This window comes from Leucoraja erinacea, chromosome 8 (genome assembly GCF_028641065.1).
Source record: "Leucoraja erinacea ecotype New England chromosome 8, Leri_hhj_1, whole genome shotgun sequence".
NCBI lineage: Eukaryota > Metazoa > Chordata > Chondrichthyes > Rajiformes > Rajidae > Leucoraja > Leucoraja erinaceus.
The window spans coordinates 22606221-22631366 of record NC_073384.1 but is presented as its reverse complement, the minus strand read 5'-3'; the positions used below and the strand labels follow the sequence as shown (position 1 = coordinate 22631366).

Genomic DNA, 25146 nt, shown 5'->3' with positions numbered 1-25146 from the left:
TGTATAAGGAGCAGTCTTATTGAAGTTTGAGCGTTCTTTAGGGGTCAAATTACTTACTCCTACTGGCATTTTCTATCTTGTTATGTTCTTGATAACATTGCTATAAAGTGTCCTGCGACATTCACTATGTAATCGTAATCTAAAGGCAAATTGTTGTGGTCTCACTAAAATAGCTTTTCAATTATAGGCATGGACCAATATGATACTGACTATCCTCAACCAAATCCAGCTACTCCCAGATCAAACCTTCACAGCACTGCAGCCTTCAGTGTATCCGAGTATCAGCCAGCTCACTTGTCACGTAACCGACATCCGCGTTCGTCAGGCTGTCCGGGAATGGCTGGGAAGAGTGGGAAGAGTCTACGACATCATCATGTAATATCCACCCACAATGGGGAAGAAAGGGAATCTGTCTTCATGAAGCACAATGGTTCAGTTTCTGCGTGACCTGCTTTATCAATCCTGACAGAGACATTGCCTCACGATCAGAACTCATTACTCTCCATTTATTATCGCTGGCCATTGGCTTACTCCCTGTGAGAGTCACTTCAACCAAGATGCCAAAGGAATTGTACCAAGGAATATGCTCTGCAGCGTTGGTGAACACATATCAGTTTTTGAGAAGAGGTGGGAGCATTACATATTCAATAGTTCAATCTGCAAGATGTGGCTATACCACCTCGCCACTTGGTAGTGTTGGAGGAGCGGCGATCATGGCTCAGAACAGACACTGTTTGGTTCCAAATGGCTTACCCACATGAGTCAAATCAAAGCTTCAGTCACACGTCCAGTTGGATGTCCCACCCATCGGGGCAATTGTGAATATCTTTTACCTGGACACGTAAGCTGAAGCAGATGGAGGAGGTGGAAGGTCTCCCTACACATTCTTTTCATCAAAGTTGATGCATGACCATACTCTTTTTGAAATGCAAAGTACTTTTCCAGAACGATACCAACATTTTGGGCTCAGTTGCTCAAGGCTGCCTGCTCCAAGTATTGGTAACTATGTGTAAAGAGCACTGGCTAACATCTTCCCTACTTTGAGATTGCATCCCATCTGTAACTTCCCCTCGTTCCTTTGTTCCTCACTTTGTGCCCTGGATTTCCATTGGACTGGTCTATCAGATAGTACTGCTACCTTTGTTGTTTGTTTTAATATAAACTGAAATCTTTGGGTAAATGTTTCTGCTGCATGAGTAACTTTCTCTATATGGAAGTTAGTAAGAACCTGGCAGTGCAATTTTACAATTATGCCGGTGTGCAGCTTTCACTTATTCGATAGTTTCAGATTTTGCAAATGGATGTTCTGGTAATTCAACATTAGGTGTAGTTCTGTTGCTTTTTTCCACTTTCAGGGGATGGGAACAAATGTTTCACTTTTGGAAACATTGGACAAAAGTTTTTATTTCATCCCCAGTGAAAAAAAAGAAACACAGCAGAGAGAGGCCATTTAGCCCATTGCACCTGTGCCAGTCCTTTGTAGGAACTTCTGAGAACCCCAGTCATGAGGAGCTATTGCATTGATTTGTCACTTGAGGATGGGTGCAACTAGCCTGCAGTGCTACAGGTGACGCCATTGATAACCCTGTTGTCAAGTGCCTTAGGACGTCAACGTTAAAGGCAATGAGTGAATGTAAGTTGTTGTTGTTGTTTTGGCTGTTCTCACTGCCCAAAGAGCCACACTATTGTTTAATTCCTCACGTGTCCTCCTCCCAGCCTTGTCTGACTTTCAACCCAGCAAAATCCCACCACAACCTTCAAATTTGTCCACCAACTCTCCATAGCTCTTCCCTTCCTACTTGCATCCTCTTCTCCCCAAGCCTTGAGTACCCCCACTCTGTCCACACCCCACAGTGGCTTTAACTCTTGGAGAGCCAAAGCCTTAGCTCACCCACATCCCGTGCAAAAGGATGAGTGTTAAGTCCTGGGCAAACTCAGCAGGCCAGGTGCAATGCAGCCGTGTTGATTATTTTAGACATTTTCTGTTTTGTATTTCCACCATCCACTGTATTGAACTCATTCTGCAGATGCCAAATTAATCCACCATAATGTAAGGTCATGTCATAAGTGATAGGAGCAGAATTAGGCCCATCAAGTCTGCTCCGTCATTCAATCATGGCTGATCTATCTCTCCCTCTTAACCCCATTCTCCTGCCTTTGCCCATAACCCTTGACATTCGTACTAATCAAGAATCTATCTATCTCTGCCTTAAAAATATTCATTGACTTGGCCTCCTCAGCTTTCTGTGGCAGAGAATTCCAGATTCACCACCCGATTCACCGACCAGATCCGCCACCTTATTGTGGCTAAAAGGGAACCAACCAGGGAGCTAATATTCCCAAAAGCTTTTCCTTCCCCTCTTCCATCTCTATTGATTCTTGCTCATTCTTGGTGAAGACGTCTTACTTGGGGTATGCAGCAAAGGCAAGGAATTGAGTGGCCTGAGGGGCCGATTGGTCGACTCACAATCCCAAACAGTGTGTGAGAAGCCATATATATCCCTGTTCTGTTGCACACACAATCCTGATTTATCAAAAGATCACCAGACCTTTAAATCCTGGATCTGTCCAAACAGCCTTGTGGGGACACCTCCACCAGAAGGACGGCAGCATGTCAGGGAGCCAGCTCACCATCATTTTCTCAAGAGCAATTAAGGATGAGCAGTGAATGCTGCCCTTGCTCATAAAACCCACAATGAACCACCAGGTGGCGCCAACAATCAGTCTGACCTTTCCTGCTTCGTGTTTTAAATGTATGTGTTAAATGTATGTTTGTGCTCTTTAGCTTGTATGAAAATGTATGTTTATAGCGTTCTTTCCCTTGTTTTATGTATGGGGTGGGTAGGGGGAGTTGGGGAAACGTTTTTTAATCTTTTACCTCAACGGAGAGGCGATTTTTGTTTGGTTCAGTATCATATCTCCATCCTCACTGTGGACTAACATTGAGGAATTGCGGTCTTTGCTGGAGACCGATTTTGCGAGCTCCACCGCGGGGAGCCTACGGGACTTTAACATCACGGAGCCCGCAATCCCTTTGCCAGGGTTAACCTCAGAGCTCCAACCATGGGTGCTTGCGGACTTAACATCACGGAGCCCGCGGTCTCTGGTCAGAGACTGTTTTTGGGAACTCCAAGCCACGGAGGCTTCGATCGGCCCAACGCAGGAAATTTGATCACCTCGGCGGATGGATCATCTGCTCCGGAGAATAAAGAGGAAGAAGATTGTACTTTTTTGCCTTCCATCACAGAGGAATGTGGATGTTTAACTTTTATGTAGTTGTAGGTCTTGTTGCTTTTTTTACGTATAGCTGTATGGTAATTCGTATATCACTGTACCTTAACTGGTACATGTGACAATAAAAGACCTTTGAAACCTTAATAATAACCACAATAACCCTTAACATACTCACATGCACCAACTCTGTCTAATATGTTGTCCAGTATGGCTAGTCAGTCCCTCCTTGGCACTGGCTATGTTAGCCATGACTCCTCCTGCCTACACTAAAGGTGGAAATCTTATAATTCTTTTCGCCCACCAGCCTCCACTGTCACCAACACAAACGCAGCACCAACTGAAACCGAGGAAATCTATTATGCAACGGCGAAGGGTGTCACCAACGTAAACTAATCACAATGGCATCAAAGATTAGACCACGGAAAATATATTATTGGTATCCTGTATGTATTAACTTTGTTTCTCTAAGATTATGCACTTTTTTAAAGCTCATCAACTCAAGTGGGTTCCATGACTAGTAATAAGTATTTTGCTAGTCAATAGTATTAAATTCTGTCAGAGTCCAAAAAGCTCCTGCACACCGAAGAAGGGTCTCGACCCGAAACGTCACCCATTCTTTCTCTCCAGAGATGCTGCCTGCCCCGTGAGTTACTCCAGCTTTTTGTGTCTATTTGCACATCGAGACCCGTGCTGGCACTCTTTCCTCCAAGCCACTGGCAACGTGTAACCAAAACTGTTGGACCGCCAAGATTCCCCACATCTGTTGAGGCGCAGACAGTCTGTCATCTCACCGATTGCTCTTCCAGTCATCTATAGCAAATCTGACAAATGGGAAAGGTTATGGATTCATATCTCACCAATAAACTTGTGCTGCTCCATGTGACACAGTCTGGTACATCTAAAGTGTAAAGTATGTAACCAAGCTTCTCTCTGATGGAAAGATCCTGAGATACTATTTTCAAGAAGGATAGGGGAACCCTGACTTATCTTGGAACCCTGACGCATCTTTATTTCTCAGTTAACATCAACATAATTATCCGGTCATTATTACTGTCTGTGGGAGCTTGCTCTGCACACATTGAGTGACACATTGTGACTGAACGTCATTGACTCTGAAACATTAGGAAGATGTGAACGCCACTAAAATGCAAGTCGTCTTCTCTAATTTTTGTTTCTGCCTCCCCCACTATTACGAGCATCTTAGAAGCAGTCTCTCAAAGCAACGTAAGGTTAAAGGAACACAATTATTTTTCACTTGCAGCCTTATCCAAACTGTAGAGACTGGCAAGTGTTGGTAAAGAAGTCTTGACAAGTTACTTCGGTGCATTTTATCGTTGGTACACCATAACTGCTGTTGAATATCAAGAGTAGATGGTTAGACCCAGACTTATTAGAGATCATTGTCTATGTGAATGCAACTTACCATTTAGTAGCTTGAGCCTGATGGGTTGTCCAAGCCTTGCTGCCAATGGGTATAGACAAATTCATTATCTGATCAGTTGCCAACTGAACACTGCTGGTTATGAATGAATACCTCCAACCTTGAATGTGGCAAGGGAAGGTCTTAAATGAAGCAACTGAAAATGGTTGACCCTAGGAGACAACCCTGAGGATCTTCTGTGACGTCCTGAAAGTGGGGTGATTGACCTCCAACAACCGCAACCATCTTGCCTTGTGCGAGGGACAAATCCAGCTAGATATATTTTCACAGATGGAGTAAATGTAGTGTTTAATAATTCCACACAGATCGACACTTCAAATATTCAGTGATGCATCTGGGCCGCGTCTTAATTCAGACCTTGCCACATGAAACTGTGTACAACATCTTCACAGCCCTCATTCAATCCTGTTCTCACAGTCACTGTGAAATAATTAATTTACTTTTTATTTATAAAGTATTTGTGCTTTCCAGGCATTTCAGTTCACGTTTGGCTGTTTGGAATTTTGCTGTTGGTATTGCTTAATTTATGTCATGAAAGCCATATCTGTATGTATATTTTTGCTCTGCCAATAGTAGTCTGATTATGCCACTTTACTTTCAAAATTACATTCTAAAAAGCAATTATGAGATGAATTATATTTATGTTGCTTGTATTGTCAAATAAAAAATGCAGGTGCACATTTAGAGCTGAGTTTTACTGCGGCTAGTTTTCTTTTTGTTTTCTGAGTATTCCTGCTATTGAGACCTCAAAATTAAATTATTTCAACATACTCCTCACTGGCTTTCTTTGTGTTACCTTCCTTGCACAAACACATTCAAAACTCTGCTGTCTTTGTCCTAGTGTGCACCAGGTCCTGTTCATCTATCACCTTTATTGACTTCTGGTTCACCAAAGTCTTGACTTTTAAGATTTTCATCATTATGTTTGAGGTTTGGGGCTCCCTGTAATCAATCAATCTATCTATCTCTATCTATCTGTAGAGATTTCACTTTTCATTCTAAGTATCCACTCCTGATTAAATTTTGTCGTGTTTATGTACACATTTTTAATCAAATCCTTCTACCCCCCCCCCCCCCCCCCCCCCCCCCCCAATGCGCGTTGGGGAAACAGACCCAACGGGTCTGCACTTGGTCTACTATTCTCTAGAATAGATAGATATGCCATTTATTGTCACTATACATGTACAGTGAAACTGAAAGCTGCTCGTACTCAGTGCATACATACAATTTAGCACAAAAAACAAGAAACAGAAAAAAAACCCAAAAAAAACAGAAGGGAGATGGGGGGGGGGGGGGGGGGATAGGTGCACAAATTCTGCGGCGCTACATACATATATACAGATGGAAGTCCGTGTTGGGCGGTGTAGTCAGTGCATGTGTGAATTTGAATTTATAGTAGATATAATTCTCGGAAAGCAACTATTCCTGAGTCTGTTTGTCCTGGATTTGATGCACCTATAGCGCCTTCCAGAGGGCAGCAGGTCGAACAGTCCAAACGCAGGATGGGAGCTGTCTTTGATGATCTTCTTTGCCCTGCTAAGGCAGCGGGAGGTGTAGATGTCCATCAGGGAGGGGAGAGGGCAGCCAATGATCCTCTGCGCTGTCCTGGTTACCCTCTGAAGCCTCTCCCTGTCTGCCATGGTGCAGCTGCCATACCATGCTGTAATGCAGTATGTCAGCAGGCTCTCGATGGACGAGCGGTAGAAGGTCAGCAGATCCCTCCGAGATCCTCTAAATCGGGGCTGTTTGTCATCCCTGAGTTTAATTCAAGTTGAGTTTATTGTCATATGCACAAGTACAATGAGGTACATGTACAATGAAAATCTTGCTTGCAGCAGCATTACAGGCACATAGTCTCAGATAAACACACAAAAGCAGATTATACATAAATTACACAAAACTTCTTTAAAAAATTGCAAAAAGGCAGGACATTAGTGTAAATTGCAATTAGAATAAAAAGCAAATCCACATTAGTGCAAGAGGTGGTCCATAATGTTCCGTTACCAGGTAGGATTCAGACTGGGATGAGTCAAGAACCCGATAGTTGTATGAAAGTCGCTGTTTCTGGACCTCGTGGTGTGAGACTTCAAGCTTCTGTGCCTCATTTACCAAAAAAGCTCATCAGCGCTTCTACTTCCTGAGAAGATTACGGAGAGTCGGTTTGTCAGGGAAGACTAACTTCTACAGGTGCACAGTAGAGAGCATGCTGACCGGTTGCATCGTGGCTTGGTTCGGCAATTTGAGCGCCCTGAAGAGGAAAAGACTACAAAAAGTAGTAAACACTGCCCAGTCCATCATCGGCTCTGACCTTCCTTCCACCGAGGGGATTTATCGCAGTCGCTGCCTCAAAAAGGCTGGCAGTATCATCAAAGACCCACACCATCCTGGCCACACACTCATCTCCCTGCTACCTTCAGGTAGAAGGTACAGGAGCCTGAAGACTGCAACAACCAAGTTCAGGAATAGCTACTTTCCCACAGCCATCAGGCTATTAAACCTGGCTCGGACAAAACTCTAATTATTAATAACCACTTTCTGCTATTTGCACTTTATCAGTTTATTTATTCATGTGTGGATATATTTATATCATGGTATATGGACACATTTATCTGTTTTGTAGTAAATGCCTACTATTTTCTGTGTGCTTAAGCAAAGCAATAATTTCATTGTCCTATACAGGGACACATGACAATAAACTCACTTGAACTTGAACTTGAACTTGATGTCCGCTGGTAAGCGTGAAAAGAGCATGGCCCAGGCACTAGGCTCCCTGATGATAAATCCTACCATCTTTTGATGGAGGGGAGGGTTGTGTCAGGATACTTTCTACACGGAATCTGTCAAAGTTTGTTAAGAGTATTGGTGACATGCTGAATCTCTAAATTTCTGTGAAGGAGAAGGCACTGGAGTGCCTTTTTCATGATTACACCAACTTTGGTGGCCATGACTACTCCCTCTAAAACTCTCCACCTCTCATTCCTCATTTTAAAACCTCCTTATAACTGGATTATTTGACCAGCCTTTGATGAATTGATTAGTACTTGCCCCTACGTCTGAAGACATTGCCATGAAGCAACTTAGGCTGTTATTATTAACGACAAATCACAAGTGCAAGTTACCTTTATAATTCACCTTGATGTTGTGACTTGACCAGAAGGCCTCAGGTTCAATTCCTGCTTTGGATTCTGATCACCCAAGCATCATAGTAGGACAGGATTTGGACAGTCTGCTCTGGAAAGAGCATTTCAACATTACTTTGTTACCGATAGTCTGATTAGTAGGAGTTCTACCTTCTGAGCAAGGTTAAGCAACATTCTGAACAACATCTGATCTTTCTGAGATCCTACTTACATCGTTTTTAACAATACTTTAAAGGAAAGTCTACCACTCTCTGTGTAATAATAACTTGCCTTGCAAATCTCCTTTAAACATTTCCCCTCTTGCCTTATACATATCATCTGATATTTGACATTTCCACCTTGGGATAAAGATACAGTCTTCGCCATCCTTTGCCTCTTCTAAGTTTATATACTTCTATTAGGTCACTATTACCACCTCCAACGCAACAGATAAAACAAGAAAATTTGCCAAATCATTCCTTAGGGCTAATATTCTCCATTCCAATCAAATATTGATGAATCCTTTCTACACCGTCCACATCCTGTAATTTGTCAAACATAACTGCACCTAATGCTCCAAATGTGACCTAACCAAACATCTATACACATACAATGTACCTTGGCAACTTTCGTAAGCAATGCCCCAAACGATGAAGGTAACCAATCTGCATGTACGGATTCTTTACCACCCTGTCCACTTTTGTTGCCACTTTTAAAGTCCTATGCACTTGAACCCCAAGATCCCTCTGTGAATCAATCCTCACACCATTCAATGTACACTTTCCTCTTACATTTGATCTCCCAAAATGCACCACCTCATGCTTGCATGGTTTAAATTCCATCTGCCATTTCTCCACACAGATTTACAACTGATCCATCCTTTTGTATCTCTGACAACCCACCTCACGATCCACACCACCAATTTTTGTTATGTCTGCAAACTTATGGATATGACCTCCAAGAGGAGAGGTTTCAGGCTAATTTGATGTTATCCCTTCCACCGATGGATCACCGCTATTAGAATTGGGTTGACAATTATTTTTCTATATTGAATGAGGCAGTCTAAAATTTAGACCAGTCTAAAATTGTTTTTTGTCAAAATTGTATGTTAACAGGATAACATGTCAGTTTAGGGATCATGGAACCAAAACCCATCTGATTCACTAGTCCATGTTCAGCCATGATCATATTAAATGGCGGTGCAGGCTCGAAGGGCCGAATGGCCTACTCCTGCACCTAATTTCTATGCTTCTATGTTTCTAGTCCCTCAAAAATGAAATTGCCATCCATGATTGATTTGACTGTTGTGTGACTTTATCATATTCATCCATAGATTGAACCTTAACAACAAAGAAATGGCCAAATCAGGGCTGTGTCACTAAAATTATTAACCGATTAGGCTTCTTCCAATTATCAGTAAAAAATGGAAGCATTTACCATGAATGCTGTTTAAGTATCTGTAGGATCAACCAGTTGCAAGCACTGCCGTCAGCCCTTGAATTTCCTCACTAAATCCCTTTACCTCTCTAAAATGAGGCTCTGGGTGGTGACGTCTAAAGGTCGTGGATTTACTGTCTTGAGCATTCAATATTGGCTGATGCTCTGCCAATGCCCCACTAATGGATGTGGCATATTGAGAAATTTGAAGCAAAAAGTAGGAGAGAACAAAGTAACATCCTGACAATCCATCCAAATAACATGAGTTTGAATCTCCATAAAAATAATTGCATTTGGGGTAAAAAGGCTAATGTTAATAAGATCAATAATGAAACCTGTGCAATCTCTTAAATGAAAACATTTGGTTCACCAATGTCTGAAGAAGGGTCTCGACCCAAAACGTCACCTATTCCTTCGCTCCATAGACGCTGCCTCACCCGCTGAGTTTGTCCAGCATTTTTGTCTACATTTGGTTCATCAAGGTCCTTCAGGTAAGGGAATCTACCAACCTTACATGATCTGGATGAATGTGACATAAGACCCACCTTTGTGGTTGAGCCTTAGCTGCCTCCTAAATTTAGTGGTAATTGGGGATGGGCAGCAACCTGCGGGGATGTGGGGAGAAGGCAGGAACGGGGTGCTGATTGTGGATGATCAGCCATGATCACATTGAATGGCGGTGCGGGCTCGAAGGGCCGAATGGCCTACTCCTGCACCTATTGTCTATAACACGCTCTCATTCTCCTACCATCCATCTCCACTTTGGATATTTTACAGTAACTATTTAACCTACCAATTGGCACATCTTTCAGATGTTGAAGCACTTAGGGGAATACACAGTCACTGGAAGAACGTGCAAACTTCATACTGACATACTCAAGATCAAGGTTGAAGCCAGGTCTCTGGAGCTGCAAGGCAACAGCTCCACCAGTCGTGTTGACATTGCCAGAAAGTCTTTTTTTTAAACACAGAGTAATATTTACCATCTGAGCTATTAGTGAAGAGATTTTGTTCTGAAACAAACTAACACCGAACACTTAATATGTTGATAATGTGTCACATGGATGAAAGAATAAATGTTTTTACTTCAGAGGAAAATTTTGCTTTATTTGAGAACACAGCATCCTGATTACAAAATTAACAGGGCACGTCAAAAGGCCGCAGTGTTTTGAGCATTTCCCACGGGAATTAAGTAAACCCTTCTAACCACCTCTCCTTCCTTCCCCAATAACAGCAAACACAAGACACAATAGAGGCAAGATGGAAAAGCAGACTTCAATCTCCCTCTGTACTAAAATAAATAATCTAAAAACTCTCAACTTTAAAAAACCCCAAATAGCTAAAATGTACAAATTCCCCCCAAAAAGTTTAAAAAGGAATCCCCCCCCCCCCCCCCCCCCCCCCCCCCGAAAAGAGACAATTTTACAATCTTTGTACACGTAAAAACAATCTATAAAGGGTGTGCAGCAGGAAACATCTCTTTCTATTTGATGTCTGATTAAGTTCCTGCCTTTGGTGTTTATTTCATATCTGAGTTTTGCTTTAGTTTAATATCTAAGGCTCTCCATGTGCAGTTTCATGCATAAACTCTTTGAAGTTTACTTGAAAAATACTGCAGGTGTTTTGTTTTTCTAGGAAATGCTTGTTATCTTTGGTAACTGGGTGTCGGCAAGTATTACAGGATTCAGAATGTTCAAATCATATTTATATCTGCACAACTGTTCCAATCAGCAATTAACCAGCCTCCCTCTCTGATTCTATTCCTCTTTGCTAATAATAGCCACTCCTTTCCATCCTATCCAGGAGAGTATACATTTAACTTAGCCACTGAGTGTTAGTGAGGCAGTTTAACCAAGGGATTCATCACTGCTCAATTCCACACTAACCTCCTCTCTCTCACACTCCCAACATTGGTATTTTTAGGAACATGCTAAAGCCAATGTTCAGGCTAATCACGGCAAAGTTCCAATGTTATGCCAGCCAATTTAGATTAAAAAAATATGATACTGCATTACTTTTCCCTTCTGTGTCTGTTTGATATTCACTGTAGGTAGTTAAGGATTCAGGACTAGGCCAGAATTTGATGCCAAAGCAACCAGAGTATTTGATGGCACAGTCAAATTGCCTCGCAATCTGTGCTGAGAACCATGCCATGCAGTGCAAATTAGCCTAATTTCCTGGACGAATTGAGAGTGAGATGACATTGCATTTGGCTGCTGCAGTGTCCATGACCTGCCACTAGCTGTCAGCAGCGAGCCACGGCATCCTGTTCAGACGCAGCCTACCGTGTTAGGGACCGGTGGAAAGGCAAAGGATGGGGAGAGCAAAGGGACAGGTTCCCACTGCTGTGTGGAGAAGGCACTTAACACAGTGCGTGCGCGTCATGGATTCTGAGAAAGGCACAGATAAGGAGACTGAGGAACCCTTTGAATAGGGTAGTGGAGGGACAAACAAACAGGTGGACAGTACCTTGTATTTAAGTAGCAATTGGTTGCCTCAAGGATTGAAAGGTTAACTTAGCCCCACCCCCCAGCTTCCCCCTCTGCAGATGCTACATGGCCTGCTGAGTATTTCCAGTATTCTCCCATATTTTATTCACATTTCCAGCACCTACAGTATGATGCTTTTCAATTGGTGATGAGATTCAAATCACGCGGGAATATTGGAGAAGGAAGTGGGGGTTGTAGGTGCAGAGACCACACAACAGTGAGCCAGGGTGGAACAGTGCCTGCACAGCCAGCCTCCAGTCATCACTGATCCATCGAGATCTTGTGGGACAACATGAATTGTGCACCAATTCTGCGTGCAGTACATGGGCAACTATCCCTCCACAACTCTGTTGCTGGAGTGTCCTCCAACTGTTGTGTACGTGGCAGGTTTCCAGCATTGAAACCAAAGCTCGCAGTGTGTAAAGGTCTGGCCCACTGGGCATGTCGGCTGGTGAAGGGTTACCGTACATCCCTGTTTTGTGCCAAGGGAGCCCAGGTCAGAGGGCAGAACAGCAGGCTCATCCGATGCAATTGGGGCCGGTCTATCTAGTGCTGTCATTAATATAACTATTGGACCTACTTTTCACTGAGTGCTGGGAAAAGTAGGTCAACTGTGTTTTGGGTGGATGGAGAAACATTGGGATCCTGGTAGACACCTATTGTGCATCCTTCACCTCCCTTTTGTGTAAGAAAGAACTGCAGATGCTGGTTTATCACCTCCTTCCCCTGCTGAGGTCTTCTACTGAAGGCACAGTGTGAGTCGGCAAGTAAGCACAGCATGACACTCCTCCCTCCTCGACAGACATGGGCCAGGCCCTCTTGACTATGAGCTGGCCCTTTCAGAAGGAATTAGAAGATGCAACTCCAGCTGACCACACGCTAGGTTTTCACCCCACACTCCAGCACCTTAGGAATACCGAAGCCAACCACATCTGTCTGAAATAACGCCACAGATAGGTCTAACAGCCAAGTACGGCAGCCATGAAATGTGCAAAATACGGCTCTGCACAGATGTTTTGCATCTAACTGCTACAAGTATCTGAAATTAATAAACCTTCAACAAAATTACCACAACACTAAGCCTTCATTTCCATGACATACTATTTCCTCTCTTCTGCTACAAACGGTCACGGACTGGATTAGTCATGTTGTTTTGATCTGCCTCTGCACTGTCCAGTTTCTGAGATCTCCCACAATCCAACCATTTGCTAACAGTGTAATTCTTTCCTCCACAGCTCCATTCAGGAAATCCCACAAGCGGAATTAACCGCCTGCCACGCAAAAAAACTCTGAAACACGTCAAAAAAACCCAGTCGTCTGAGCTGAGTACTCGAGCCCATCATCTCACTGCTCTCTCTCTCTCTCTCTCTCTACTATTTCGCTTCTACTATTTCACTATTCATCTTCAAATATCTGACTCCCTTTCCTTTTATCTTGTAATTTCTCCTTTCCAGATCTTTCCCTGTTTATCTACACACCAGGTAGGTAAAAGACACAAGTGTCACATTGGCTTTCTACTGCATCCTTCCATTCTGGAACTCTTCTCTTCAGCTGAAAAAAAGTGCCTCTTTGTCCATGGATTCATGATGTCAGGACGGGTGCCACACAGATGCCTTGACCTGAACTGCCTTTCTCTTTCCAAAGCAAAGCTATTGCCATTCCTGCTTTTATCCCATATTCCCAGCGTCTTTTCAATTTTCTCTACAAACTTAGAGACGATATCCTTTCAGCACCACATCATAGGGGCGCCTTGCTACACTACTGGTGGTATACAATTGCCAGTCCTCCCTGTTGTAGCCCAGGCAGAGAAAGACTAAAAGATCTATTCAGTGGGCTTCTCCTTGGCTGGCTTGTGCCAATGCTTGGTCTCTGAGGAATTAAAAAATAAACAAAAACAGAAAAGCGAGTGGGTGGAATCAGTCTCCTTGTGTTTTTTGTTGTGTCCTTCATGAGTCCCAGTCCTGCTTGGCATCTCCCGCTGTCAAAATGGCGGCACCCTGTGATGGTGACGTAAGGGGATCCCAGTTCTGACTGCTGACGCCTGGTGTCAAAATGGCGGAGCCCTGTGCCGCTGCCCCTGACGGTGATGTAATAGGCTCCCAGTCCTGGCTGGCAACATTTGGCGTCATAATGGCGGCGCACGGTGCCGCCGACCTAGACGGTGACATAAGAGGGTCCCGGTTCTCCTGCTTATTGGCTTCACTGGTCGGCACGGTCCTCTGGACGCTGACGTCTCCGTCGCTGCGCCGCCGGCTATCATCGGCGGCCTCCCAGGCCTCGGCCTCGCGGATGACGGACATGGGGCTGCTGTGGAGGCGGTGCTGGTGCAGCCTGGCGCTGTAACGGCTGCTGGCGGCCGACGGCGGGGTCCGGGAGCGCCCGTAGCGGACGCCCAGCCCTGCGCCTCTGGGCATCGGACCTTCGTGAGAAGCCCACTCCTCCCGCGGGTTGCGGCCCCGCTGGCCCGACGGGCGCCCGACGGCCTGCTCGGCATCGGCCGGACGCTGCCTGGGGTCTGAGCTCTTGAGCATCTCGGTGGCCGACATGCGGCAGCTCTGCTCCGGCCGGCTGCCCTTCTTCAGCAGCAGCGCCTTGAAGCTATCACTGCTGGTGCTGGACTTGCGCAGGTTCCGCTGGATGGAGCCCGCCTGCCGCAGGGAGCACGGGCTGGCCAGCGAGCCGGTCGGGGTCACCGGAGACGACGGTGACTGCGTCCGGCTGAACTCGTCGTCCGAATCTTTCCGGCCCAGTACCCTCCTCTTGGACCTAAAAGTGTGAAGGACATCATTATTCACCTAATATTTTGCTTGGGCAGCTTACAATCCAACAGTATGAATATTGATTTCTCTAACTTCAAGTAACCCTTGCTTTCCCTCTCTCTCCGTCACAACCTCAGCATAGTTCTCCGACTGTGTTAATTTTACTTTGTATGCCTTGTTGTCACCTTCCCCTCTTCCAACAATGAACCTTTCTACATTTCCTTGATCATCGTCTGCTTTGATCTGCTCTTTTCGCACCTTTTATGTTCTTTGTACCCTTCCATTTCTCATTTCCCTCTTCCCTGATTGAAGAAGGGTTTTGACCCAAAACTTCACCCGTTCCTGCTTTCCAGAGATGCCTCCTGGCTTGCTGAGTTACTCCAACATTTTGTGTCTATCATCAGTCACTCGACAGAGCAACACTGGTGAAAGGAGAGGTGGGGAAAGTCTGCGGGAGAGAAGGGAAGGTGAATAAAAGTGGGGGAGAGGAGGTGGAGAAAGGACAGTGGAGTAGAGCATGGAGAGTATGGATAGGGGAAGCAGAGGCGGAGAGCAGGGGAGGGCATTGGAGGCGGAAAGAAGGGACGGGGATATACTTACAGAGGGATAATAAGATTGAGGGAAGAAAGCTGAAAATTGCGTGGAGTGAGAGAAAGACGGGAAACATACAAAAAGCATTAAAAAAATCTCAATCTCAAACTACCTCCCTCTATACTTCCTGATATCTGACTATTTTCCACTGCAGATGCTGGTGTAAATCGAAGGTAGACACAAAATGCTGGAGTAACTTAGCGGGACAGGCAGCATCTCTGGAGAGAAGGAATGGGTGACGTTTTGGGTCGAGACCCTTCTTCAAATTTTCCTTTTGCCTCCTTTTAACATCCATTTAACTACTTTCCCTGTTAAATCACAATACAGAAAAACAAAAACAGTCCTGACTTTATCCCAGATTGTCTTGAGCAATGGAGTCTGCAGCGCTCCCATCACTCCCTTGACTCCTCTATGCCTTACTTTCTAACCCGTTCTTACCTTTTTGATCCCAGTCCCGTTCCCTCCCACATTCCTTCAATCCCTGTTTTAATCCAATGTCTGTGAAATGCGGATGTTGAGCGAGGGTGTTTTGGGACCAACTGGCAACAGTGTAGAATTGTGTTTAATTAATTAATTAAATCCATTTACAATGAATGAAGATAAGCAGGGAAGGTGATGTATTGAAGCCACTGTAGGCAGGAGCTAATGGAAAACGTGGTCGCTACTCATGCAATAAATGAGTGAAACTTCAGGAATCGCAGCTCAAAATTGACGAGCCTTAGTCCATGATTCCATGACATTCCAACCTATTTCGGAGGGGCAACGTTACTGGGGATCTGCGTTCCAAAAGGTTGTTAAAAAGACAATACAGTGCATCCCTCCATGACTCTTAGTTGTTCCATAGACTGGTTCCACCAGGATGTAGTACAGAAATATACAGCGGATCATGCTCACTGTGTCTATCAAACTGTACAAACTCCACCATCTTCTATTGTGGGGTAGACTGACTCCCCTTCCCCCCCACCACCTCCCCAATCTTCGCACATCATCAATCCTTTCCACTCGTCACTTTAATTTCATGTATCTTGTGTTTTATGGCTGTTGGCAGATCTATTTCCCTCCTGGGATAACTAAAGTTCTATCGTATCGTCCAGCTGTTAGTTGGTTCAGACAAAAGAAATGGGAGGCTGTGATAATGAGTGGGACATGTGTAGAGAGATTCACAGCACCTGTACTGGTCCCTGGAAATAATACTACGATTTCTGTGGACAACAGAGTCGGCGAGTTGCATAAAGTTTACCCAGCATTGTGCACTTGTAAACAGGAGGGAATATAGACACGATAAGCGGTTGTGTGATCACAGTATTTTCTAACTTGACACTTTCACAACTCTCAGGGCTTCGTACTAAACCCACTCCATTTTCCTTGTCCATGAGGCTTCTACCATCTTCCCCACTGCTCAGAGTTTCCCGTTATATCAAAAGGATTTGCTTCATAGCAAAAGGATTTGAGTATAGGAGCAGGGAGGTTCTACTGCAGTTGTACAGGGTCTTGGTGAGACCACACCTGGAGTATTGCGTACAGTTTTGGTCTCCTAATCTGAGGAAATACATTCTTGCCATAGAGTGAGTACAGAGAAGGTTCATCAGACTGATTCCTGGGATGTCAGGACTTTCATATGAAGAAAGACTGGATAGACTCGGTTTGTACTCGCTAGAATTTAGAAGATTGAGGGGGGATCTTATAGAAACTTACAAAATTCTTAAGGGGTTGGACAGGCTAGATGCAGGAAGATTGTTTCCGATGTTGGGGAAGTCCAGAACTAGGGGTCACAGTTTAAGGATAAAGGGGAAATCTTTTAGGACCGAGATGAGGAAAACATTTTTTTCACACAGAGAGTGGTGAATCTCTGGAATTCTCTGCCACAGAAGGTTCGTTGGAGACCAGTTAGATGCGTTGGCTATATTTACCAGGGGGGGTATTAGATGCAGGTACCTTGTGGCTATGATCAGGGATCAGGGGCGGTGCAGGAGAGGGCCGAAAGGCAGCACTTATTTTCTATGATTCTGATGTTTAGAGGGGATATGGGTCAGCCAAATGAGATTATGTAGATATTGAATGGCGGTGCAGGCTCGAAGGGCCGAATGGCCTACTCCTGAATGAATGGATGAATGACTGAATGAATGAATGTATGAATGTATGAATGAATGAATCTCTTTATTGTCATTGCACATGGTACATCGAAATTTAAAAGTCAATCCCATGGTGCGATTCATAAGAGCAATTTTTAATATATAAGGTAAAAATATATACATATAAAAAAAATTACAGATAAATATCAATAGCAGCTGAGGTAGAACCATTCAATTGAATGTGGGTGTTATTACTTATTTTGCATTGTTAAGTTCATGTATGGCTATGGGGTAGAAGCTGTCTCTGAGTCTGTTTGTGCGAGTTTTGAAAGACCTGTACCGTCTGCCGCAGGGCAGCAGGTGGAACAGGTTGTGTCCAGGGTGGGAAGGGTCCTTCTCTGTTGGCTGCCCTGCCAAGGCAGCGAGAGCTGAAGATGTCCTTCAGGGAAGGCAGTGGGCAGCCAGTGATTTTTTGTGCGGTGTTGATGACCCTTTGAAGGGCTCTCCTGTCCACTGCAGAGCAGTTGGCATACCATGTGGTTATACAGTACGCCAGCACACTCTCGATGGAGCAGCGGTAGAAGGACACCAGCAGCTTCTCCTCCAGGTTGTTTTTCCTGAGGATCCTCAGAAAGTAGAGTCGCTGCTGGGCCTTCTTGACTGCTGTGGTGGTGTTTGTAGTCCAGGAGAGATCCTCCGTAATTTGTGTCCTGCATTTATTTTCTATGTTTCTATGTCTATGTTTCTATATCCCGTTTCTCCACGTTTGCCCAGCTTGCTCCTCAACCCCTGATCAATGGGGGAATCACTTGCACCCATACCTGTGAATTGCGGCGAACAGGTCCTCTGTAGTCCTGGGTCGGCTTGGAGTACTTGATTGTTCACCGCAGTCCCCGCTGCTGCTGTTCAAGCTGGCAGGACTCTCTTCAAACACGTCATCTGTCAAAGATCAGCAGTTAACCTCCAGCTGACTGTTACAACAAACACCCTGTTACACCCCTAACTCCATCAAAGCACCCTGTGCTGATGTGCGTTTTCAAGAATGAGGTTTAGGTTAGTTCAGCTTAGATTTACAGTGCAGTAACAGGCCCTTCAGCCCACCGAGTCCACGCCGACCAGCAATCACCCCATACACTCGCACTATCCTACACACACCAAGGACAAGTTACAATTTTACTGAAGCCACAAACCCACAAACCTGAACGTCTTTAGAGTGTGGGAAGAAACCGGAGCACCCAGGCAAATCCCACTCGGTCACAGTACAAACAACACCCATAGTCAGGATTGAACCTGGGTCTCTGGAGCTGTAAGGCAACAACTCTACCGCTGTGCCATTGTGCCACCACCCACATAGAATCATCAAAGATCCTTCGAATTGAGAGGAGTGACTGCTGAAAGGTGCCCCTTTTTACAGTCACAAAATATAGGGGTTAGCCGTGTAGAACTGAGACAGGACAACCGTGTGAAAAATGCGCTTCACCTGCAGGGACAGCCAGGGTTTTATTGAAGAACTGTGAAGGGTCCTTTGGCCTGATCCCAGTCTATTTAACATTATGTGTAGCTAGGAACCGCAGATGCTGGTTTAAATCAAAGATAGACACAAAATGCTGAAGTAACTCAGCAGGTTAGGCAGCATCTGTGTAGAAAAGGAATAGGTGACGTTCCGGGTGAGTGATTATCAGTCTGAAGAAGGGTCTTGACCCAGAAAGTCACCCATTTCTTTTCTCCAGAGATGCTGCCTAACCCGCTGAGTTACTCCACCTTTTTGTGTCTATTTTTTAATATTATGTTGTACCCTCACATCCTGTTAGTGAACCTGATTTTGTTACACTGCTTGTGTTAAACACAAGAGTATCACACCCTTTAAACACTATCCTCTGTCCTGTCTTACCTTTGTTAACAATCTTACCCCAAATACTGCACACCCATCCTGCAACTGTTTGATACCCCAACCATCTTTCATCACTTGAAGTAAGAGGAAGGCAGCATCAATGAGCGGACCAGAAGCAGTGGGCGAGATGCGAGGGAAAAGGAAGCGAGGCGAAGGAAAGGTAAGAGTGAGAAAGGAGAGCAAGGGATAAGTTAGGTCTTTATTCTCTGGAGCGCAGAAGGTTAAGAGGGGACTTGATAGAGGTCTTTAAAATGATGAGAGGGATAGACAGAGTTGATGTGGACAAGCTTTTCCCTTTGAGAATAGGGAAGATTCAAACAAGAGGACATGACTTCAGAATTAAGGGACAGAAGTTTACGGGTAACATGAGGGGGAACTTCTTTACTCAGAGAGTGGTGGCGGTGTGGAATGAGCTTCCAGTGGAAGTGGTGGAGGCAGGTTCATTGGTATCATTTAAAAATAAATTGGATAGGCATATGGATGAGAAGGGAATGGAGGGTTATGGTATGAGTGTAGGCAGGTGGGACTAAGAGGAAAAAAAAATTTGTTCGGCACGGACTTGTAGGGCCGAGATGGCCTGTTTCCGTGCTGTAATTGTTATATGGTTATATGGTTAGAGGGGGAGGGTTATAGATGAAGAGGGAATAGAATAGAAATAAGGACATGCGAAGTGTAAGAAATGAAAAGAGAGAAAAGGGACAAAGTGCACATAGAGAGAAGGGAAACTGTGGCCATTTCCGAATCTCACCTATTTCGTTTTCATGGCAGGGTGTGGTGCTGCTCTCGTCCACATGATCCCAAGTCGGTGAGGAATCTGTTCCCTGTTCTTCTTTTGTTCTGGAGTTTTTCTGGCTTTTTTCTACTGCTCTGTCGCCATCAGTCTGATCAGCTGCCCAGGCCTGTGGTTGTGGCGTGCCCTCTGGTCTCTCGGCAGGGCGGGAGTTGCCGGAGTCGGTATCTGGCGGTGACGGCAGGCCCCCACCAATCCCGTCATACTCTGCTGCTGAAGACGTGCTCTCTGCGGCTGACCTGGAGACGTCTGGCGGCCTCTTGTCGTGAGCGGTGATCTCCCAGGGTGAGGGTGGTATCAGAAGGCTCAGCTTGGGTTTCCTGGCAATGGGAGGTGGCATTCTGCCGGGCGGTTTGGACTTCTTGGGCGTCAGTGCCCCCTCTGGATCGGGCTCCAGGTTGACCCCTGTGTTGGCACCGTTACCCTGGTCAGTGGCTCCAGAGCTGTAAGGCAGTGGCTCCAGTGTGGATAGGAGCTCGCTCGTGAGTGTGGCTGGAGCTATGCTGGAGATTGCTAGGGTTTCAGGCTCGCTGACACTGCCGGCCCTGCTCTCTGAGTCCACCAGGTCAGCCGCCCGAGCAGGCGGTGTTTTCACAGCTGGCGTGCTGGCATTGTGGGCACGCTTGCCAGGGCTCTGCAGGGACAAGGGCCGCTGCAGCAATGGCGGTTTGTGCCGCGCGATCCCCGGCCTGGTGGGCTGTGTCTGCCCGCCTGGCCTCACGCTCCGCAGCTGCACCGTCCGCAGGGCGTCGGCCGTGATGAGCGGAGGGCCCACTGCTGCCGCCCTGTGGGCATCACCCTGCTGCCCACGGGCATTGGGCTCTTCCCGGCAGGAGAGGGCCGACGAGCGCGGAAGCTTCTTCCCACCGGAGAGTGCCGCCAGGTCCAGGGGGGGCGGAGGGGGCAAGGGCGCTGACGGAAGGGGCGAGGTTGGCAAAGGAGGGGGCGAGGGGGGCACAGGGGGGGCAGGAAGGAGCATGGGGGGCAGAGGGAGTCGAAAAAGAGGGGGAGCAGGAGGAGGTGCCATGCTCGAAGGGAGATTGGCAGAGGGTGACTTTGGCAGAGGGTAAGTGGGAGGGGGCGAAGTGGGCAGAGGCAGAGCGGGAAGGGGCAATCCTTGCATAGGGGGCGCAGGAGGGGGTGACATGGGCAGAGGCACGGCGATACGGGGCAATCCTTGCACAGGGGGCGCAGGAGGGGGTGACATGGGCAGACGGAGCTTGAAAGAAGGTGACTTTGGCAGGAGGCGAGTGGGAGGGGGCGATGTGGGCAGAGGCACAGCGGGAAGGGGCAATCCTTGCACAGGGGGTGCAGGAGGGGGTAACGTATGCAGCAACTCTAGCAGAGGGACAGGGGGAGGCAGGGGAAGGTGCACCGGGGCAGCGGGAAAGGGCAAGGCGGAGAGAGGGGGAGGAGCGTTATGGACCGACGTGATCAGATCAGAGACAGTGGCAGAAGGTGGGGAGAGAGGCGAGGGAACAGCCGCCGCCTGGGGCCGTGACTCGGAAGCGCTGGAGGAGAGCGAGGCAGAGGACGAGGAGGCGGAGAGGGAGGATCGCAGTGAGGACCTGCGTTCAGGGACTTTGGGCTTGGCCTTGGGCCTGGGCGAAGTTCGGCAGGGTGGCGGTAAGCCGAGGCCGGGGCCAGCGCTGGTCGGCGTGTTGCACTGGCTGGAGTAGCCGCTAGATGGCGAGGTGATGCCCAGAGACTTGTCCGGGGACAAGCTCTTCGGCTTGGGCTGCCCGGCACCGTCCCAAGTGCCCGGCCTCCATCCCTCGGCCTCCTGACTGTAGTAGGCCCAGGGATCGCCGGAGTCGGAGCGCAGGCTGCTGGTCTCGCTCTGCGACGGCGTGGTGACTGCGCCGGTGGAGTAGGCAATGCTGCCGCCCGTCGACCGCCCACTGCTGTTGCTGCTGCTCTGACTGCGGGAACGCATGAGCCACGGCTCAGGTCCCTCGACGGAGACGGAGACGGAGGGCCTGGCGGGGGCCTGGGGCCCGTCCTGGCGGCTCAGGCCTCCCTCCAGCGAGCGCTGCAGGCTGGCGATGAGCGAGGGGCTGAGCAGGGAGCCGCTGCCCTTAGCCCTGCGGCGCAGGGAGTCGTTGCGGGCTGGCGGCGGCGGCGGCTTCTTGGTCTTTCTCAGCGAGATGCTGCGGCTGAGGGAGCGCTCTCCCAAGTGCCGCCATCCCTCACCCTCTGCCAGACCCGCGGGCGAGGATGGCTCCTTCAGGTAGAGGCAGTTCCACCTGGCCTCTGCCGCATCGGAGAGCGAGTGGTGTGCCTGGGTCTTGCTGTCGGCAACCCACGGGCGGACGCACCGCCAGGCAGACGGCAGAGTCCGAGGGAGATGGGGGCGGTGCTCTGTCCAAGGTCGGTGATTGCCGGGCTGAGCCACCGCCGCCGCTGCTGCCGCTCCAGTTGCCGCTGGAGGAGCAGTGCTCTTCCCGTGCTTTGGCCGGAATCTCGACCGACGTGCCGGGGGCCCAGCAGCGGGCCTTGCCCGTGGGCACCGCCTCGGCTGATGAACCCGTCCCGGCCCGGGGCGAGGTCCCCAGGGCATCCTCATCTGCCGGCTGGGACCCACCCAGCTCCTGGGACTTGGGCCGGGGCAGCAGGCTGGTCTGGGCCTGGGCCTCCGAGCTGCCCCTTCGCCTAGGCAGCGAGCCGCACGAGTCCTGCCATCGGCCGGCCGTGCAGGCCACCCCATCCTGTAGTGTGGCCCTGGCACACGGCCGCGGCAGGCTGTGGAAGCGCAGCTCATCGTGGGCTTGGGGGGTGCTCGACATGTTGCCTGAAGAGCCGGAGAGCTGGGCCGCGATCCCTTGTCCCTTCTGTGCCCGGATCCTGCGGACCGACGGCGGCACTACCTTGATCTCTTCCGTCTGGCAGGACGAGTCCCTGGTCGTCGAACGTGCCCTGTTGGACCTGCTGCTCTCCAGGCGACTCATGGTGGAAAAGTGAGCCGGCAGGATGCTGGATGTACCTCTGGCTGGGGTCTGTACTGTGCCTGTCATCATGAAACACAATTACAAATCTGTTACCACTGCTGGCAAAATACTCTGTGACATTACAGCAAATAGAGCTCTATAGAGCAAAGATCTGAAGCAACGACCATTAGTTCAGCATTAGAATCTGCATTTAAATGAACATAAAACCGTACTGATACAGGCATTTTGATCCATCATGTCAATGCTGATCATCATCCCAATTTAAGTCTGAGAAACATCACCTATCCCTTTTCTTGAGAGTTGCTGCCTGTTCCGCTGAGTTACTCCAGCGTTTTGTGTCTATCTTCTTTAATCCATCAGCTTGCCCATGATCCATATTTCTTCATTCCTTGCTGTTCATGTATCTGGCTAAATGCCTCCAGAATTTTACTAGTGTATCTTCCGCCACTTCTCCTCTGGGTAATTAACTTGCACATCTTTGAACTTCCCCCCTCACCTTAAAGCTACACCCTCGTGTATTTGTCAACAGCGGCACTGCATTTATAAACCAACCTTTTTCAATGTGTAGTCAAATACTGCGCCAACCTTCAAAAGCTGTGACTGGTGACCAATTGCATGTTTCATCAAGAAGCTACTGTGAGGTGCATCTTAATTAAGGAGATCAAGGGAGAGGTTTACACAGGAAACTCCGACGCTTAGGGCCTCAGCAATTGGAGGCATGGCCACCCGAGCGAGCTATGCGGGGGTGGCTCATAGAGCTGCTGCCTCACAGCTGCGCTAATCCGGACTCAATCCTGACCTTGTGTGCTCTCTGAGTGCCCTGTGCTTCTCTGACTGTCACTGTGTGTGTTTCCTCCAGATGTTTATTTTCCTCCCACTTCCCAAAACGGGCCTGTAGGTTAAGTGGCTGCTGTAAATTACCCTGATGTGGAGTTGAGAGGTAGAATCTGGGAAGTTCGGCAAATCCAAGACTGTATTACTGTCGGATTAGTATAAACGTATGCCTGATGGTCGATGTGGATATTACAAAGGACCTGTTTTAGTGTTGTGACTCTCCGCCTCATCCATCAAAACTGTACAATTCATATAGCCATCCATTTATAAGGTGCTGATCAAAATCCTGGCATGTTTCAAAATGTTCTGCATTGTTAACTCACTTGAACCCACCAGCTTCTAACCAGAACAAAAGTCTCACTCCAGACATAATATTGGAGGTTGAATTTTGGAATGGGACCTTAATAAAAGGGTTGTAAAGCATCTTGTATCATTATTTTGCAGAGCAGTGGCGTTATCTGGGACAAGATATATTATACACTATCACCAAAGAAGTTTATCTCTTTGTTATCGGATTGTAGGAATTTGCTGCTGTGTAGGTTGCTGTGGAAGGTTAGATTGCATGGGATCGAGGGTCAACTAGCTAACTGGATACAGAATGCCTTCATGGTAGGAAGCGAGGATGGTGGTGGTGTTAGATTGTTTTCGGACTGGAGGCCTGTGACTTGTGGTGTGCCTCAGAAATCAGGGCTGGGCCCATTCGTCATCTACCTCAATGATTTTGATGATAATTTACAAGGTAGTATTAGTAAGTTTACATGTGACACAAAAATAGATGGTATCATAGACAGTGAAGATGGTCATCAAGAATTACAGCTGACAAATGGACCTTAATTCAGTAAAGTGCGAGGGATTACATTCTGGGAAGTAAAACCAGGGTAGGACCTTCACAGTAAATGGTGGGGCCTGGGGAATGCTGTAAAGTAGAGATATCTAGGAGTTCAAGTATTAGGCAGGATGGTGAAGAAGACTTTTGACATGTTGGCCTTCAAAGTTCAGGGAACTGAATATAGAAAATGGAATGTCATGTTACAATAGGTTTGGTCACCCTGCTGAAGAAAAGAGTGCAGGGATTTATCAGGATGTTGCTAAGACTCAAAGGCTTGAACAATGGGGAGAGGTTGGGCAGGTTAGGACTTTATTCCTTGGAGCAAAGGAGGATGAGGAATGAACTTAAAAGATAAAAAAATGAGGGAATAGAATACTTAGTCTTTTTCCCCAGGGGAATCAAGAACTAAAGGACATTGGTTTAAGTTGAGAGGGGACAAATTTAACAGGACGGTATATTTGCAGAGGGTGGTAGACTTATGGAACAAGCTGCCAGAGGATAGACACAAAGAGCTGGTGTAACTCCCTGGAGAAAAAGGATGTGTGATGTTCCAGGTCAGGACCCTTCTTCAGTCACTCCAGCACTTTGTGTCTATCTTTGGAATAAACCAGCATCTGCAGTTCCTTTCTACACAAGGTGGAAGTAGGTGAGGCATGTGCGATAACAGCATTTAAAAGACATTTGACCAAGTAGAGGGATAGAAAAGGTTTGG

The 25146-nt window shown here is 47.1% G+C and overlaps 2 protein-coding genes across 2 annotated transcripts in view; one reads left to right on the top strand and one right to left on the bottom strand.

Moving 5' to 3' along the window:
* Nucleotides 1–5443, top strand: part of arfgef3 (ARFGEF family member 3) — an 85937-nt gene extending 80494 nt beyond the window's left edge. The window contains exon 34 of the mRNA XM_055639195.1: nucleotides 188–5443. Within this exon, the coding sequence (XP_055495170.1) occupies nucleotides 188–379 (192 nt within the window). The 3' untranslated portion in view covers nucleotides 380–5443. The remainder of the gene's footprint in view (nucleotides 1–187) is intronic.
* A 5190-nt stretch (nucleotides 5444–10633) lies between these two features.
* LOC129699423 (NHS-like protein 1) overlaps nucleotides 10634–25146 on the bottom strand; it is a 229287-nt gene continuing 214774 nt past the window's right edge. The window contains 4 exon segments of the mRNA XM_055639194.1: nucleotides 10634–14486; nucleotides 17964–18081; nucleotides 19782–22131; nucleotides 22133–22830. Of these exon segments, the coding sequence (XP_055495169.1) occupies nucleotides 13667–14486; nucleotides 17964–18081; nucleotides 19782–22131; nucleotides 22133–22830 (3986 nt within the window). The 3' untranslated portion in view covers nucleotides 10634–13666.